The 18794-nt window shown below is 36.8% G+C and overlaps 1 protein-coding gene across 2 annotated transcripts in view; it reads right to left on the reverse strand.

Annotated features, from left to right (window-relative positions):
* HACD1 (3-hydroxyacyl-CoA dehydratase 1) overlaps positions 1 to 18794 on the reverse strand; it is a 31238-nt gene that overhangs the window by 6734 nt on the left and 5710 nt on the right. The window contains exons 2-7 of one of the 2 annotated variants that reach the window (XM_032349530.1): positions 15372 to 15489; positions 15166 to 15184; positions 15001 to 15089; positions 11928 to 12049; positions 7993 to 8171; positions 6372 to 6472 (exon numbers count right to left, since the gene is read on the reverse strand). In XM_032349530.1, coding sequence (XP_032205421.1) covers positions 6390 to 6472; positions 7993 to 8171; positions 11928 to 12049; positions 15001 to 15089; positions 15166 to 15184; positions 15372 to 15489 — 610 coding nt within the window. In that variant the 3' untranslated portion in view covers positions 6372 to 6389. Of the gene's footprint in view, positions 1 to 6295; positions 6473 to 7992; positions 8172 to 11927; positions 12050 to 15000; positions 15090 to 15165; positions 15185 to 15371; positions 15490 to 18794 lie in introns of those variants that run through there. The other variant, XM_032349529.1, reaches the window with a different exon arrangement.

The following is an 18794-nucleotide window of genomic DNA, read 5'->3' on the forward strand; positions in this document are numbered from 1 at the left end:
TATTGTCATAATTTTTTATTTTGTGTCAAGAAATAAATCCATGTACCTTTTTTTTTTTTTTACCCCTGCAGACATATCTACTTTGTTCACTACCAGAGTGAAATTGCTTCTAAAACAATTCAGACTTCATTCCATAGAACTTGAAAATAAATGTGGTAATGATTTCTTTCCTTCTTTTGGCATTAACTCAACAAAAAAATCTATTTCAAAAGAAGGAAATTCAGTGAGTGTTTACAGTACATATATGCCTCTAAGATTAATTCACAGAAAACATTTTAAACATACTTTCCCAAAAACTATGTGAATAATTTACATAAAACAGATAACTGTAGCATAACAAATTAGGAATTTTCCAGAACCAAAACTGCTTCATGACTCTGAACATGGACAACCTGTAAAAATAAGCAACATTCGGGGCACCTGGGTGGCTCAGTGGGTTAAGCCTCTGCTTTCAGCTCAGATCCTGATCTCAGAGTCCTGGGATTGAGCCCCGCATCGGGCTCTCTGCTCAGCGGGGAGCCTGCTTCCCCTCTTGACCTGCTTCTCTGCCTACTTGTGATCTCTCTCTCTCTGTGTCAAATAAATAAATAAAATCTTAAAAAACATAAAAATAACCAACATTCTCACACAATAATTTTAAAGCCTTTTTCGATCTATGATCATACCTAACTCTTGATACCTATCAACTGGTAGTTCACACTACTGACTACAGAGAGTTGCAACTCTTCTACCAAAAAAAGAAGAAATTCTGAGCTTTCTGAAATTTTAATTTTCATTAAAAGATGTAATACATTTTTAATGCTATAAAATTGGTTTCTATATAAATCATGTTAATTTTGGAATTGAAACAAAAAAGTAACACCAGACTCTGGTGAAAATGCTTATGCACTCAAGTTACAAATAAAGTTGTGTCTTTGAAAAAGAATATTTGGGACGCCTGGATGGCTCAGTGGGTTAAGCCTCTGCCTTCAGCTCAGGTCATGATCTCAGGGTCCTGGGATTGAGCCCCGCATCGGGCTCTCTGCTCAGTGGGGAGCCTGCTTCCCCCTTCTCTCTGCCTACTTGTGATCTCTTTCTCTATGTAAAATAAAATAAAAATAATTTAAAAAAAAAGAAAAAGAAATTTGAAGCTCAAAAATCTACATTCTCCCAACTAAAAATCATTCAAAAGTCATTTTTTCTTTTTGAGTACACTTACTGTAAATTAGTCTTTCCACTTCCTCAGTTCTTAAGATTAATTTCTGTGTTGTAAAGGTTCCAATGAAGTTCAGTTAAAGTTTAACTCAATAAAAACCAGGTTCTGAACATTTTCATTTAGGCACAAACCTATTTTAGTCAACTGATGATTGAATTATAAATCATTCAGGCAAATGATAATTACTTTCTATCATGCATATTTCTTAAAAATAGGAACATATACATTTTCCACAATCTTGAATATATTCCTTTGTATGTGTGTGTTTGATTTCAATTAACAATACGACTATACTGAAATCTTGTAACATAGTTTCTAACTGTAATGATGTCCATTTATCTCCTATTATTAAATTCAGCACAGCAAAAACACCTGCTACCCTGGATGTTACCACCATGACCTGTCTTATGTTCTATACGTACTACATCAGTGCATAGACAGGGCAATTGTATGGGAATAAAATAATAGATGCTTAAAAAAACACAGAATGTCTTAATTCTTCATATTACATAAGTTTTTCATTTTTCAAGTTTTTCATTTTCAGTTTTCAAGTTTTTCATTTGTATAAACCTCCGGCTGTGGTGGTCATTGATTGGAGACAATACAGAATGACGCAGGAATGTTGTTTTCAGTGATATGACGTACAGGGAGAGGGTACTTCTTAACCAACAAACTATAGAAATGATCCCTGAAAGTATAGTCTTTGGGAGAGGGTACTTCTAAGAAGACCTCTCCCTCCACCTGCTGATGCTTTCCTTCCATAGTGTTCCTCCAAGGTGATGCAGTAACTAAGTTGCCTGCACCAGGGTAATCTCCCATCTTGCTAAAAATGCAGACTTTTCGGCCCCAAGGCTGTTGATATACCCTCTCTACTGGCGGGGGGGGGGGGCAGAGGTGGGGCGGGGAGTCAGGGATCTTAGCTGACCCTCATAAAACTGTGCTCTGAAAACCATTTTTCTGCGGGTTCTATCCTCAAAGTCAAGTCACAAAGCGTTAAGTGGATTGAAGAATAATTTTTAATTCTCAACTATACAAATTGAATTTTAAAATATAGGGATAAGGTGTTACCATAAATCAAGAAATAAAATTAATTTTTACAGCAATCTCAATCTTGAGTTAGTTAGCATTTTAGTATAGCAAGATAACACAGTAAGAGGATATAACAGCATAGACAGAATGCTATGGTTAAGAAATCTTAAGCAAAATCAAAGTACATTAATTACTCACAGAGATTTATAGTCTAGGGCCATTAAAGTCAATATAAAGGTGAGTTAATAATATGCCTGGAAATTGCATGTGTAAAAAGAATACAGTACTTTTTAAGGACTTAAAAAGATATCAATCTTCATATATCAGAGGACAAGCATAATCAGGTAAAAAAAAAAAAAAATCCCAGTGCCTGATTTCAAAGACCAACTCCACAGAACCAGACCAAAAGGCCTTCTATTACTAAAATACCTGTGTGTTACCCCACTACCAAAACACTAAAAAAACTGAAACCCTAACACACTGAAGTTAATATCCCCAATAAATGAAATAAATCAATATTCCTGCTGAAATGTGCATAAACTAAATCTAATCACAAGGAAACCTCAAATCCAATTGAGAGACTTTCTACAAAGGAGCTCTTCTGTACTGTTGGAAATGTCAAAGTCATGAAGCATGAAGAAAAGTCAGGGAGCCACTCTAGACAGGAAGAGGTGACAAGGAACTGTGACGCCTGAACCAGGACTGCATCTTGCCCAAAACATGTTTGTGGTTTGTTCCCAACACCCTGCTGAGGAAGCTTGTGTGAGGTCCTAGCTGAGAAAAAGATACTCTATCAATATGAATTTCCTGATTTGGGTCATTGTACTGTGGCTGTGTATGAGGATGTCCTTGTTCCTAGGGAACATACAGTGAAGTCATCATAAGTGAATGTTTTCAACTTACTCTCAAATGGTTCACAAAACATTACGGAGAGAAGAGGAGGGAGGGAGGAAGGGAGAGAGAGGAAATACTACATCAAAAGGGGCAAAGTGTTAGGGCTCAGGAATTCAAGGGAAGGCTATCTAGCATTCTTGCAACTTTCCTATTAGGTTTTAAGTTATTTCAAGAAAAAAAAATGCTAAAAATATTTTTTAAAGCTGCTAATAGGAATGCTAAAAAAAATCTAAAAACTTTAGAACATATTTTTAAGCTTCAGGTCTGGAGGAACGACTTCTGTCTATTTCAGTTGTTTTGAAATCTAGACTAAAAATACGAACAAATTGAATTTTCAATTCCATTCAATGCCTTTATACTAGTAATTACAAAACAGTTACTTTTCCTTCTATCAGCTATATTTATATTCGAGATCACTATATAGGTTAATGGAAAATATTTCTACGTTTTACACATTCATTTGAAAAATAATTCAAATGCTGGTTTTTATAGTTATTTTTTTCTTATAGTTATTTCCTTTCTTCTCTTGTGCCTTAATGATTTATTTTAAGTTTCATATCTATCATTGATTTTGAGTCTATTTGAAAAGTTTTAAACCAGAATGTTATTTAGTGGCGATGATATACTTATATACACATAAGTAACAAAAAAATCCTACCACATCAGATTACTAATGCTTGACATTTTGTAATTCTTTTGCAATGTGATTTCCTAGCCAGTCTAACCTAACAATCATGTCAGAGGTCTTCCCGTGTAGGGTGGAGAGAGGCATGATAAGAAAAACATGCCAATTCCCCTCAACAGTCCTTGGCACACAGGTTACTGTGTGATTCCATTTCACTTGCCATGTCTCATCAGAAACCACAAGATAGTGGCAGACCAAACAGACGCTTACAAATCCAAAGATGAGACAATAATACACCTGAGAATCTACAGAGGTCAAACAATAAAAGTTTTTGGTGAAAATGACTTTATGTTTATTTTGGCATACTTCTAAAAATTAAGTTATAACAGGGACATTGTTGTATTAATATCAGATTAAGGCTAAGAAAAAATAAAAGAAAAAAGGACTTGCACATGCTGAACATATTTTATATCAATCTTTAAAGCAATGGAAAATGAAAAACAATCAGAATTTTGTGTAATGTTATTAAATATAATTGAAAGTTGCCAGTATCATAATTTCTTGGTATATGTTTTTCAAATGCCGAGGTCTATAGGACTGAATGGAAGTTCTGTTTGATTCATGTCCTGGTTTGTCTAACGGAAAAGGAAAGTTGGGAAGACTTCAGGAGAATTCCAAAAGGGAATTCCTGCAGGCACAGGAAACACATGCAAAGGAATTTCAAATACTTTCTCTTTCAAATCGAACTCTGATTTAAACACTTTACTTTCTACCCAAGGGATAGTTTAGAATTAGTTGAATATCGAAGATACTGAAGACAGACTAACTCTAAAGTTTAAGGATACCATGCTAACAGAGGTCACTAAATAACAGTTTGACACATTTTCATTTTTATTAAAGTTAATCACAATTCCTACTTCGGGATATGCCAGAACTAAACGAAAAAAAAGAGTTATTAAGCTGCTTGAAGGGAGTACAGGTTGAATTAACACAGGTTTTAGGAACAGCATTTAAAATACTTTTCATAAGACAGGCATCTGACAGGATGAAGATGTATGGGAACTTCTTAGGCGATGGCACCAAAGGGAAAAACTCCCCAGAAATTTCTTCCATATAAAAATTCAAGATAAAAACAGATCAAGCAGAGTAAAGGCAGAATGAATATTTGCATTTGGAGAATTAGTAACCTCATACATAGAACACACAGTGCTCGTTAAAACATTCAGCTGCAGAGATATGTTAAAATGTAATAAAGGAAATAGCACCTTTTGAAAATCATGTTACCTAAAATGAAAGTTTGCAAAAATGATTCTGAACTGCAAATCTTCATATAAAGAAAATTGAGAAGGTGGGACCACAAAACAAACAGTTTGAAAAAGTGCAATGTTACATGATGATTGCAAGCACAAACAGTACAGAACATTGAAAGCCAAAATTCCACCTCCATATCTGCAATAGGCAAAACAAAACAAAACAAAACCATAAACAAACAAACAAACACAAAAACCCCTTTTCTTTTACGTTATACATCAAATATTCTCTCTAAACTGGGTCAGTAAAACAGCATACCTTAATGTAAGGGGAAAAATTTAAAGGGCTTCCTTAGGAATTAAAAGCAGTATTAAAGTATCAGTCTATCCATCTACTATCTACTAAATAAATACATGGTCTATCTACTGTCTGCTAAACACATGGACAAAAGGTTTATTATAAGACTTCTTGCCTGAAATCCAATGGAGTTCAGAATAAAATGAGTCTGTTATGTCATATGCCAAACTTTCATTACCTAAGTCCCACAAGAGATTATCAAAATACGATTTTTACTAGATGATTCCAGGTATAGAGAAGTCTTTCTCAGCCAGAGTTCTGACTATAACATTATAATCAGACCCAATGTTATTCTTTTTTCACAAGCAAAACAAAGTATACACTTATTCTTTCTAATCCCTTAAAATCCTTATAGTTGAAAAGGTTGCCCTTGAAGGTTAATGCAAATAAAAAACAACTTTGCTTAGCAGTACATGTAATTTTAACAGTCTAAACATTTATCCAAAGATTTTCCAATTGTGATATCTACTTGAATATTCTTGTTATACATCTGCTTTATCTCTATCAAAAGTACTATCAAAACAAATGATGTCCATGCTTCCCAAAATAACTATTAATCAACTGCCTTATAACTTGTAAGAAACAGATTTTGGGTTCAGGAAATACCAATACATTATTAACATGTTATTATAATTCCGCATTTACTTTCATTTATAAATATCACATAAATACCACCAGCAAGTATCATAATGTTAAATCATTAAACTAATTTGCAAATATTGATTTAAAAACCTTGGAGCATATGCTGCAAAAACAAAAAATTAGTGAAATTTTTTTTAAAAAGGTTTCCCCCTCCCCCAGGTAATACACCCAATTATTTTCCTAATGATCATCCCCTACCCAGGAGTTGGTAATAAATATTGCATAGTTCTTACAGAAAATGTGAAGACAAATATTGGCAAATACCGCATCTCACGTTATAGTCTAAGAAATCATACAATCTGTAGTATTTCATAAAGTTGTTTATTCTTGTTATTAAAACTTGGACTCAAGTAATCCTGGTTATTCTGGAAAAAGCACCTTGTTCGGGGGCATGGTTTAGTCATCCTTTTCTACAATCACCTCTCCGTGAAGCACCTTTCTTCTTTGGCGTAGCATATGAAAATAGAGTTGTGGAAACACTGATAGAAAAAAGAAAACAAAGGAGGGTGCTGTTGACAATTATTTATACTAGAAGCCTCCCCCACGTAGGCAGTCTGAGGGCAAGAACAGCATCTGTCCCCGCAGCCGCCGCCCCCCACGCTGCCAGAGCTCAGGCTGAGCACGCATGGGCAGAGGCCACACACAGTAGGTCACACCCAGCACCCAGTAACCCGCACTCTGCAGGCCTCCCGCAGGCCTCCGGGGGTTCCAGGCTTGCCTTTTTTGATGGCGATCTTTACAAATTTAAGGTTTGTGGTCACCCTGTCTAGAACAAGTTTCCTGCCCCCGTTTTTCCAACAGCAGGTGCTCACTTCATGTATCTGTGTTACATTTTGGGTTGCATTCTCAGGATATTGCAACCTTTTTCATTACTATTATTGTACTCGTCATAATGAGTGGTACTGACTCGCTGAAAGCTCTGATGATGGCGAGCATTTATTAGCAATAAAGTATTTTTTAATTAAGGTGTGCACAGTGATGCTATTACAAACTTAAGAGACTACAGTATAATGTAAACATAACTTTTACATGCGCTGGAAAACACAACAACAACAACAAAAACCATCGTTGGACTCACTTTATTGCAATGTTCGCTTTAGTGGTCGGAACTGAACCTGCAGTATCTCTGGGGTATGCCTGAAATGCTGGGGATTCTTTAGCAAAGTCCGAAGTTAAGATTCTTGATAAAGATATCTTCAAAATTTCCTGGGACACTGTGCCAGAAAGTTCTGGCGTAAGAAAACTGCCTGGCCCCCTTTTCTCGGGTCCATCTGCTGTCCTGTACCATGAGGGCATCTCATGGACATATGTGGGTATGTAAGCCCACCCAACCCAGCTCCATCCATATCCCTCACAAACGTTCCTGTTCCCTGCTAGTGACTATCAAAAATTTGACCTAAAAACCAACCACTAAAGGCATTTAAGTGAAGTGAGTAGAGCTTCACCAACTCATGGCAACTATTGAAAGATGATGAGAAATTAGTGAAGAGGCTGAGTTATTCAAAATATTTTAAGAAAAGCAGCTTCCTTATGTTCTAGTATACAGAGCAACATACACAAGTCTAAGTACTCCTAAATAACTTTTCCAAGTGTATGTTCAATGATTAGACAGAAATGACCTGACATTTTCTGGGACTACATGTTTATCTTCAGACAAATAATTCTAAATGCTGGCAAATAATTCACTGATGTGTGCTCTATCTTTTATCAAAAAAAAAAAAAAAAAAAAAAAAAAGGGGGGGTAGTTCAGCTTCTCTTTAAATGATTCTGAGAAAGCAATCATCTGTGTATTGATTTACTTACCTTTTTCCTTATAACTTTAAGAGTCCTTTTTGACTTGCTCAACTCTTCCATTACTTAAAATTATGAATAAACTTGGGGTTGAACAGAGGTTTTAATGTATTTGAAAGCCATCAGGTCTTATTAAACTAGCCATCATACTTTACAAAAATACTCGCTGCTTACGCTAAATCAAAGTACTAATGATCATACAACTTACGTGGTATATACGAGGCCATGGTTATAAGGAGGAAATAGTAGTAGTCGAAAGAAACATTGTATTTATTCGGAAGTCTTATTGAAAACATTCCTGTCTTCTTCACGTATGGTAAGGCAGCATATATTGTAAGAAGTTCACCAACAACTCCGACGGGATATAAGATGATAAAAAAATTATATCTGGAGAAAGACCCCAGAGAATTATTTTTCTAAAATAATGACTGGATTTGACATTATCATTCTTTTGCTACTACTGTCTTTAAACTTAAAAATACACATATTTACAGTGTCCCTCACAGGTTAATTTTTTCTATTTTAATCATTTGTTTTTGTTTTTAAAGGTTTTATTTATTTGACACAAAGACGGAGAGTATAAGCAGGCAGAGCAGGAGGGAGAGGGAGAAGCAGGCTCTCTGCTGAGCTGGAAGCCCAATGCAGGGCTTGATCCCAGAACCCTGGGATCATGACCTGAGCCGAAGGCAGCTGCTTAATGAACTGAACCACCCAGGCACCTAAATCATTTGTTAATCATTTTAATCATCCTCCTTTCTTCTCATAGCAGTTTCCATTTTAGATGGCAAAATCTTAATAAGATAAGAAGTTAACTTACTTTACAGTACTGAAATAATGGTATATGTGTTAACAATGTATATGTATGTAGTTTTATTGTAAAGGACGTAAGTCTTGTATATAATACATTATAAAGCACCTATAAGTATTATAAGGCATTGTAAGGGTAACTTCTTTGACATCTGGAATCAAAACTGAATGTTGTTTTTTGTGTTTTTTTTTTTTTCCCCTTCAGCTTGTCATTTATTGATCAAGTGCTGTGCTTTAAAAGACCAGTTATGTCTGGGTGGCTCAGCTGGTTAAGCAACTGCCTTTGGCTCAGATCATGATCCCAGGCTCCTGGGATCCAGCCGCGCATCAGGCTCCTTGCTCAGCAGGAAACCTGTTTCTCCCTCTCCCTCTGCTGCTCTGCCTGCTTGTGCTCTCTCACTGTCTCTGTCAAATAAATAAATAAAATCTTAAAAAAAAAAAAAAAGACCAGTTATGATCCTAATTTTATATCTAAATCTCGAAATTACCAAAATGGTTCTTGGAAGCCTTTGGAAACCCCTTTGTGGCTACTAATTAAAAGACAGTTAATTACTATTTCAGAAAACTGACATAATACTACTAAATATATATTTATACATATTCATATATTTGGTATATCTAATATATAAATAATACTAAAGTATCAGGAACTACTAATGAATATATTATCTAAAACTGTTCTCTTAACAGAACAGGTAAGAGAAACTGTTTCCAAAATTCCCACATTAAAGGAACAGTTTGCTTAAGATAGCTAAGAAAGTTCTATTCAAAATCCAAAATCACAGTTTGTTCATTTGGATTGTGGCAAGGTCTCTAATGCACAGTAGGCCAGCCATTACTCATGCCTATGTGAGGGCAAGGCTCTATGAGTCTCTGTGGGCCTCCAGCAAGAGCAACTTCAAGGATCCAAGGCAACAACATTTCTCCACTGAAGAAAATAATTTCTCTCAAAGGCAGTTACCAAAATAAAGGTTAAATTGTTGGAGGAAAAAGACAGAAATCAATTAATCTGTATTTTATTTCATCATTTTGTTGGCATTAAGATATTTGTAAAGAAACGTTAAATTTATCAGTACGGCAGAAACTTGGAGACAACTCAAAAATCGCCTTATTCGGGGCACCTGGGTGGCTCAGTTGGTTAAAGCCTCTGCCTTCGGCTCAGGTCATGATCCCAGAGTCCTGGGATCGAGCCCCGCATCAGGCTCTCTGCTCAGCCGGGAGCCTGCTTCCTCCTCTCTCTTTGTCTGCCTCTCTGCCTACTTCTGATCTCTCTCTGTCAAATAAATAAATAAAATCTTAAAAAAAAAAATCACCTTATTCCTGTATGTCAAGGATATACACGGGTAGGACATGGTGTGGGAACAGAAACATTTGCCAAAATAGATTCAGTGGCGAATGGAAAGACCAATGATCCTTTTATTGTACCTGTTTATCTCCTCCTTGCCGTGGGTAGATCATCTGCTTTCTTACTACTAGTAGTATAGTTATTCGTATATTATTTAAATCACTCTTTTCCAATCTTAATTTTCTAACTCAATTTAAAAATCATATAACTGAACATTTTATATCCCTTTTCAAGTAAGACATTCAAACTTTTTTACGGAGTTTTTAAACTTTATGTGACTCTCCAGTGATTTTTCTGGAAGCACTGTTCTTAAAAAGAAAAAAGCATATCACTCCTAGACTAAACTAGTTTGAAACCTTCAGCCACTGATTATTTTTAATGCAACGATAGCAAAAGATATAATTTACTGGCTTTGTATTTAGAAAGATTGCATGTCACCAACTCTGTAAGCTTTGATGGCAGCATGAGAAATTTAACTACCTATTCAGAAAAAGAATTCCTCATTAAAGGTTCCTAATTGTTACCTAAAATTTTTTTGAAGGGGATGCATTTTTGAAATTAAAATGGAAATTAACATCAAACATAACAACGTACAAGTGCCTATTCAGTGGGCTTTTCTAGGAACACTTCTTACACATAAGTAGAACGGAAGTATATTCAAACGGTCACAGTAGGCTAGCTATGAATAAATAAGAACCCATTCTTACTGTGAAGTTTTATTTGAGAATGACAACTTCAACATTTGAACATAAATACAGATGTTATTTGAAGTTTTTTAATGAGGCTGGTAAATATATATAGATGGTTGGAGTCTTTTAAGATTTTTAACATGAAATATTACTCGTGATTATGATTAACTGACATGTATTATGCTAACAGGTACATTTCAAAGTTGAAAGGTCTTAGAGTACTTGGTTTAACATTAGTTCAATTGACAAAGGATTTCTAAACAGCAAATTTAAGCATGTTTTGAACTTCTCCAGGAAGTCAATACATGCATGGTGCATTCCGAAAGGCAGACAGACGAAACATTAAAGACTATCATCTTTCTCAAATAAGTTCTACAAATACAGCAAGTGAAGAGACTATTGCAGGAGTTAGTATTTTCAAAGGTGCTGGAGGTCCAGAAGACTGAGGTCATCATGCAAGATTCAAGGTGCATTGAGATTCATTCTAGGATTAGTCCAGCAACACAACAAACTGCCAACCGCATGAAAGGCCCAATTGCTCAAAGTGAAAAAATGCTCAGTTATGATAAGAATAAAACCAACCCAACATAGAAATGGGAGCGCAGTCTCCTTATGAGAGACAATAGGTTTAAGCTCAAATTATAATTCTGAAGCATTTCAATAAACAAAATGATAAGCCACAAATGTCTAAAGAGGAGCAAAAGCATATAAAAAAAAGTCTGAGTATAAATATAATTAACAGTGATTATCTTCATGGAGGGGGATTATAAGCAGTTCAAAAGGTCTTTTTCCCCTTCATTTTGGATTTTTTAATATATTCTATAGTCCATTTCAACAAGTATAATATATGAGTTATGAAAAAGGACTGTAGATACTAATTATCAAAATAATTCAATTATTTTGTCATTAATTATATTTTTATCAATAATTATAATTATTAATTATCAAAATAATTTAAACCATGCAAAAAATACCATATTTTTGGCACAGAGTTTAAGTTTAACTAATATAATTTTTTAAAAATATATATTTGCTTTCAAAGAAAAATGAGTGACCAATTCAGGTTATGTGAGGATATTGACACAACTCGTCTGGCACTAATTCTACTCAAATTATATATTAATATGATTTTTCTCTGATAATTAAATTAAGCCTTTAGAATTGAAGTTACAACACTGCTAGTAGCCAAGAAAACAGCATCCTGGCATCATGGGCTAAGACACAAATTTTCCTTCCCTAGTGTTAGCTCAGCACACAAACACACATGCACTAGTGAGAAACTAAACTGCAAGACAACGCCACCTGGCCCATTTAATGAAGTATGGCAAGTGGTCGAGAAGACTGAACGTGTAGAAGGAATAGCGAGTGATCTCTGTCACAGTCCACGCCACCAGAAAAAGCACCACGCTCTCCTCATTCTGGATCTGGAGAATCACAGAGAAATCCACAGTGTGGTTTAACCTTGAACATTTTTCTCCATGAAGATATACTCATTTTTTACTGTGTGTCTTTGAATGTCAGGGGTAGCAGAGGCAAGACAGAAAAACAGAGTCACCACTACATAATTCATGAAAACACACAAATATGTCCCAGGCACAGGAATGGTCAAATTTATAGTGCTTTTTCTTTCTTAGCCTTCGCTCTGGCTGCTAACTCAACCATCCTGTGACAACATCACCCCCTCAAAACCAGCATGGGAACCATTAGACAGTCCGACTTTCTACGGTCATCTGATGGTACCCAGCCTACTGCAGTACTAGCTACTGCATTTGTCCACTCCTCTTTTGTCCTATGACCACCATTTGCATTCGGAGCCTCACCATCTTCTCCATCCAGACTACTCTAACAGCTTCCTAAAGAGCCTCTCCACTTCTACTCTCCTCATGGATGGAAGTCTTCTCTTCAACGCAAAACCAAAACACATTTGGAAGCAGTGATCCTGAGATTTAAAAGCTTCTTTGGCTCCCCATTCCTTATCAGGACAAGAGGATCACAATCAAGGTTCTCTACAATCTGAGCTCCGGAATCTCCCAACTTCATCTGCAATCTCTCAGCCTCCGACTACCAGCTCTCCCTGGTGACACCAACTTACTATTATTTCCATAACATGCTCTGAACGTTTATATCTTAACACATGCCATTCCCTCCAATTATAATGCTACTTACTCCATTTTTAGTTCCCATGGAAAGTCCTTTCTCACCCTTTAAGATCCAGCTAAAGCATTACGCCCTCTAGACAACTTTCCCCAAACTCCTCCTTTCATCCTGAGCTGTGATTTGCTCACTTTCCTTGATCATATCTGTACTATAACACCTGCCAGTTTGTATGAAAGTCTGTCTGCCTGATTCTTGGGTATCTATCAGTGCTCTCCTTACACACGCCTTCCTCAGGGAAGCCTGCCTTCCCTCCCTCAGTCAGGCTAAGTCCCCAGGTACACTGTAATACATATTCATCTCTTATTTCAAAGTACTAACACTAACACAAAGAAACAATTACAGTAGACCGTGAACAATGTGGGGGTTGGGGCACCAATCCCTGCTGCGTAGCCAAAATGCCTGCATTTAAGTTCTAAGTTTTGACTCCCCAAAACTTAACAACTAATAGCCTACTGTTGACCAGAAGCCTTATCGATAACCTATAAACAGCTGAATAACACATATCTTGTGTGTTCTATGTATTATATATGGCATTCTTACAATAAAGCAAGCTAGAGAAAAGAAAATGTCATTTACAAAATTGTAAGAGAAAATACACTTATAGTATTCTAATTATCAGAAAAAATTTATAAAAAGAAAAAATTCTGAGTATGAATGGACACATGCAGTTCAAACGCAGGTTGTTCAAGGTCAACTGTACTTATGTAACTACTTGTTTACTGCTGCTCCCACTTACAGGATCCACAAGGAAGCGACCATATCGTATCATTAACCGCCAGATCCCTAGCACAGCCTCAGGCTAGAACAGTTGTGCGATCAGTATTTGCTGAAGGAGTCAACGTCTGTATGACCAGCACCCACTTCCCAACAACCAGTATGCAAAGAGCTGAAATGGCCCTATCCACTCTTGTAAAGCCAGACACAAGCACAGTGTCAAGTGTACAGAAGACACTCAATAAATGTTGGCTGAGTTAGTTAAAGAGGGGTAGAAAGGTACCAGTGGGAAACTATTGTTGGAAAAAACTAAATAGTGATACTAATACAGAGATCCTTTTGAGGATTAAAAAAAGAGCAAAGGGGACTTTTTTCTCCTGGGGGCTAGCAACCCATTAGATCCTCTCTCACTTCTTTCCACAGTGGATGCCGGCCACTCTGTCTTATCTTTCTTCTTCTTTAGTCTTCAGACATTTTGCAGTCCCGGCCCAACTATTATATTTGCTCGCTGTCTGGAATAGACTTTCTTTTATTCTGTTTATGGGGACCTCCTGCTTTTAAACTACGTGGCAATCTGAACACAAAGTCCGGCTCTCCGCATGGCACGCACTCACAGCTCGGGGCACGGCGGTCAGCCGTGAGGGGCGAGGTGCACTGAGAGAGTTGAGTGAGAGACAGAGGTCCGGAGAGGCTACCGTGCGGAGTGGTGGGGCAGTGGAAGAGCAGTGATCTGTCCCCAGAGCGCGGACAGGGGCCAGTATGTCTCACAGACAAGGGAAGGGAGTTAAGGTATCATTTCAAGCAGACAAGGGACAAGAAAGGCATCTCAGGAATGGAAAGGAGGCCAGAGATCTGTCCTCAAGTAGACAGGAGATACCGGAGGCTGTCAGAAGGTCAGAAGGGCCCATCTGGGAAATGTTTCTGTCACGGGTTTAAAAGGCCCAGTGTCTTGACATAGTGAGCACGGTGTTTGTTTTTCTAGAAGGGTTTAAGCCATTAATTAGATTCAGGTCTGTCTCCTGCCATGCCTCAATAAATAATATGCTAATTTCCCTAAGTTCCCCAGCCCTTCCAACTTTTCATTTAGTCCTTCCATTTGCTCAGATCTACAGAACTGTATTTGCTTTTTATGCCTGTGGCTACAACATGGTAAATGAGGAAAAATACACTGTTTATTGTGGCAACATCAATACATAATCAAAGAGAATACACATCAATAGAAAATTTTCAGTTAACTATTTGACAGAATATGAGTATTCACTTTAAAAACTGGGAAGCATCAGAGGAATATAGATTATGGATATAAATATTTAGTTTGCTTGTGTTTCATGGTCATTCTACTAATGCACTAAGTCAATGTACAATCACACTTAGATCCAAACCCAGCCATTTTTGTGTCTAGTGGTTCTGCTTCCTGCAATATAGCAATGTTAGTATCTTAGATTCCTATTAATATAAAATCTTTCCTGCAGGCTCATGAAGAGAACATGTTAGTGTCACTTACTGGTTTTATACTGTGAGTAACGAGCCACACCATGAAGATTCTTGAACTCACTTGGACCCCAGTCACAATCACAGAAGTAGGTACAATTCCTTAAAGAGAAAAATAAGTCAACCATTGCCCTAAAGGCAACTTATACCGACAATAAAAATTAAATCAGAAACTTACCAATTAAACAGTGGACTATCTGTAAGCAAATAAAGAAAAAAATCACAAGTCAATCGCATGCAACATAAAATTAACCCCTGTGAACACTGGTTTTCTACAAATCCATAGATGGATATCATTGGCAAAATAAGACTGATTTTGTTCAGCAAAAAATTTTTCCAAATAAATATTACAACAATAGGAAAACAGCATCATTGAAAACTTACCTCGAGCAAGGCAAATGTCTGGAAAAATTTAAGTGTCTTCTGAATACTTTTATATAATCCTTTGTGTGTTCCTTTTTCCATATAGAAACGTACCATGGTAATAGCTAAAACCAACCACCTAAAAGAAAGAAAGGTATTTTATAAAGTTCTATCAAAGTGAATACCAATGATATTCCTGAAAAGAAATGGCATAATTTATATGTTGTTTTATGATGTTCGCAGTTCATTTAACAAAATCCAAAGGAAGAAATGGCATTGTTTTTATACTGACTCTTCAAGGGGATGAAGAGAACATACTGGCCATCAACTAGGTTCAAATGTCAAACGATGTCCGTGCCATGTTTGGTTTCAGCAGACTGACGGAAGAAATGATGTACCCCAAATGAGGTTATTAGAAAGTATTTCATAATTATATAAATATTTCTTAAGGTAAAAAGCTGTGAATGTTTAAGTATGTACTTATATAAATATATGGTATATATTTACATGTAAGTATAAGTAAAAATATTTCATAATAATTCTTTTCTTTAGTATTTGCACTAAACAATAACAACCATTGTGCCACAGAAGGGCATACTTATAGAGGGTCAGATACGGGCCTGCTTTCAAAGAGTTTGCTTTACAAAAAGGACAAAATGCATATGCCTTTCCTTTTCAACTTCTACTTCTACACAACAGAGAGGTTCTGTGCTGTGAAGACCAGCACTTCACACACAAGCTACGTCTGTGGAAACCAGCTTTCTCACCCTACACTCAATCTGCCAGAGACACTAATGAGAGTTCATTTTTTTTCTAGTTTCCTTCACAATTACAAGAGCACTTTCAAGTTTCAAAAAGTTACGCCGTCTGTAACTTCTTAAAATCCTTAGTAACACACCCATGGAAATGAGTAGCTACTCTAGGCTTCTTTAATTCAGTGGGCTTCAAAACGTCTAGTTACATGGATTTATGAATGATAACACTATTACACAGTTTTAACTTCTTAATTAAAGAACCCTCATAAGATGGACAGTTTAGAGTTTTCCCACAAACGAACTATCGATGAAATAAGATGAACATGGTCAACAAGGTCAAGAGAAGACGGAGGCTAGAGCTTCTCTTCTGGGCACTTTCACTCCTCCTCAGCACACACTGAGGGGGAAAGCAAGGACGTTCCTATGAGGGGTGGTAAGAAGTCAGGTAAAATCTGAAATTGTGAGCAAGACCTTCCAAAGATGGAAATGTTAATGATACCAACAACAGCGATAATAACGCATGTACTTTCAGAACGCTTTCAATGTTCCAAATGCACATTTAGCATATTAATATTTCATGCTCACAAATTCCCTGTGAGGTAGGGACGGCTATTATCCTATTTCACTGCTGAGGAAACAGGCAGAAGAGGTCACAGGGCCAGACAGCAGAGATGTAAACCCACCAATGAGCTCAGAGTCTATGTTCTTGAACCACGATGCTGTACTGGTTTGGCTCTAGGCATGTACGTGTGCCTTGGGATATTAGTTAATCACACAATTCGCTATATTTGAATTACAAGTAGATCTTCAAAGTTATCAAGAGAATTATGCTCAAATATTTTAACCAATAGTAGTGTGCTATCAAAAAGTTCTGAGGACCATTGTTGTAGATGAGACAGTCACCGTGCAGAGACATCAAGATTTATCCTAAGTCTTAAAGTCAACAGTCCAGGTAGAAATAAACCCTGTGACATCTCCCAACCGCCCATGCTATTCTTGCTCCACAATACTCTGGCTTTACTGGATTCAACTGACAGCTTCGTCCCATATGTGGGCCAAACCATGGCTTCATCCCATATACGGGACAACACCGAATTCTGTACTGGGCTAATCTGGGTGACATTTTAGATGTCTTCCTTAAAATGTTACGATTTTACCGTCTTCAATTTTAAGTCCCCATACTAACGATTAAAAAAAAAGCATATTAAGATAGTTAAATCAACATTTGCATACACTTGTCTTCTTAAAGAAAAATCCAAACCAGATTTTTTAAAAATATCACTTTGAGAGGTACCAAAGAATTCATCAAAGGATTCATTTAGATGGCAACTTTTCTATATTTTTAAATAGCAAGATACAAAAATCCACGAATTGTAATGTGGTAACAAATTTTACTGTTGTCCCATAGGTGGCAGTGTTGTACCACGTAGTATAGTGAAATTATTAACTAGTTCGAAAATAAAAGAAATTAACACTCTGGTAGTTTTAGAAAGGACCACAGAGCGATCTATCCTAACTTCTCATCTGTTTTTCAGTCACTGTGGCCAGGAGCTAATCTGGACTAATGAGTGTTCACTAAGTCCACCATCGCAACGGGATGACAAAGTCTTTCCACAGGGGCCCTACATTTAACTAACTTTGCACTTTCTACATTGTTTTAGTAATTATCCTTTTTCTAAAAATGCAAAAGCAAGTAGAGCTTCTGCAACTGTTTTTAAAAAATAGGCCAGAGCAACTGATTACCCAAATATGAACCCAGAGAGATATGCTCAGTCCTTGAGAAAGTACTCTCTTTGCAAAATATATGAACATGTGCTTTATATGTCAAAGATTGCTTGCTTGTTAGCTTAATTCATTTCTTTATTCATTCATCTCCATGTTTAACATTTATTGCTAAGCCAGGGAGTGTTGGGAAATTAGAAATAAATAAGTCCTAGTTCTTGTCTCAAGGAACTATTAAATTAGTAAGTAGAGAAAACAAAGCAGTGCTGTACCAGGAGGTATGAGCCGTAACTCACTAAACAAAGGGTCTGCTTGCCATGGCATTATGCCACGATGACTCTGAAAAATCTTATGGAAGGAGGAGTTCTTTCCTCTGGCTGTTTCGGGGGCTTCTTTTCCCCCTGAGGTTTCTTGGAGACAACCAGCTCCAAAAAGAACTTGGTTATTTATATTTGTATCTTCTGGTTTTGTTCCAATACTTCTTTTTAGATACGAATTATGAACAACTTTGCACAGACACAATGATACAGAGAATGGCATAAGGAACCTCCAGAGCCCACTGCTCAGCTTCAAGCATTATCATCTTATGGACAATCCTATAGCTTCCAAACCTCTAGTCAGTTCTGTCCTCGCCATCCCCTCCCCTCATCATCTTTTTTTTTTTTTAAAGATTTTATTTATTTATTTGACAGAGAGAGATCACAAGTAGGCAGAGAGGCAGGCAGAGAGAGAGAGAGAGAGAGGAGAAAGCAGGCTCCCTGCTGAGCAGAGAGCTCGATGCGGGACTCGATCCCAGGACCCCGAGATCATGACCCGAGCCGAAGGCCGCGGCCCAACCCACTGAGCCACCCAGGCGCCCCCTTCCCCTCAGTATCTTGAAGGAAATCTCACATTCTATAGTTTGATTCCTAATAAGAGGATTGCTTTTAATAGACCTTACCATAATACCACCATCCCAGGTAAAAAA

This window comes from Mustela erminea, chromosome 6 (assembly GCF_009829155.1).
Source record: "Mustela erminea isolate mMusErm1 chromosome 6, mMusErm1.Pri, whole genome shotgun sequence".
In the NCBI taxonomy this organism is placed as follows: domain Eukaryota; kingdom Metazoa; phylum Chordata; class Mammalia; order Carnivora; family Mustelidae; genus Mustela; species Mustela erminea.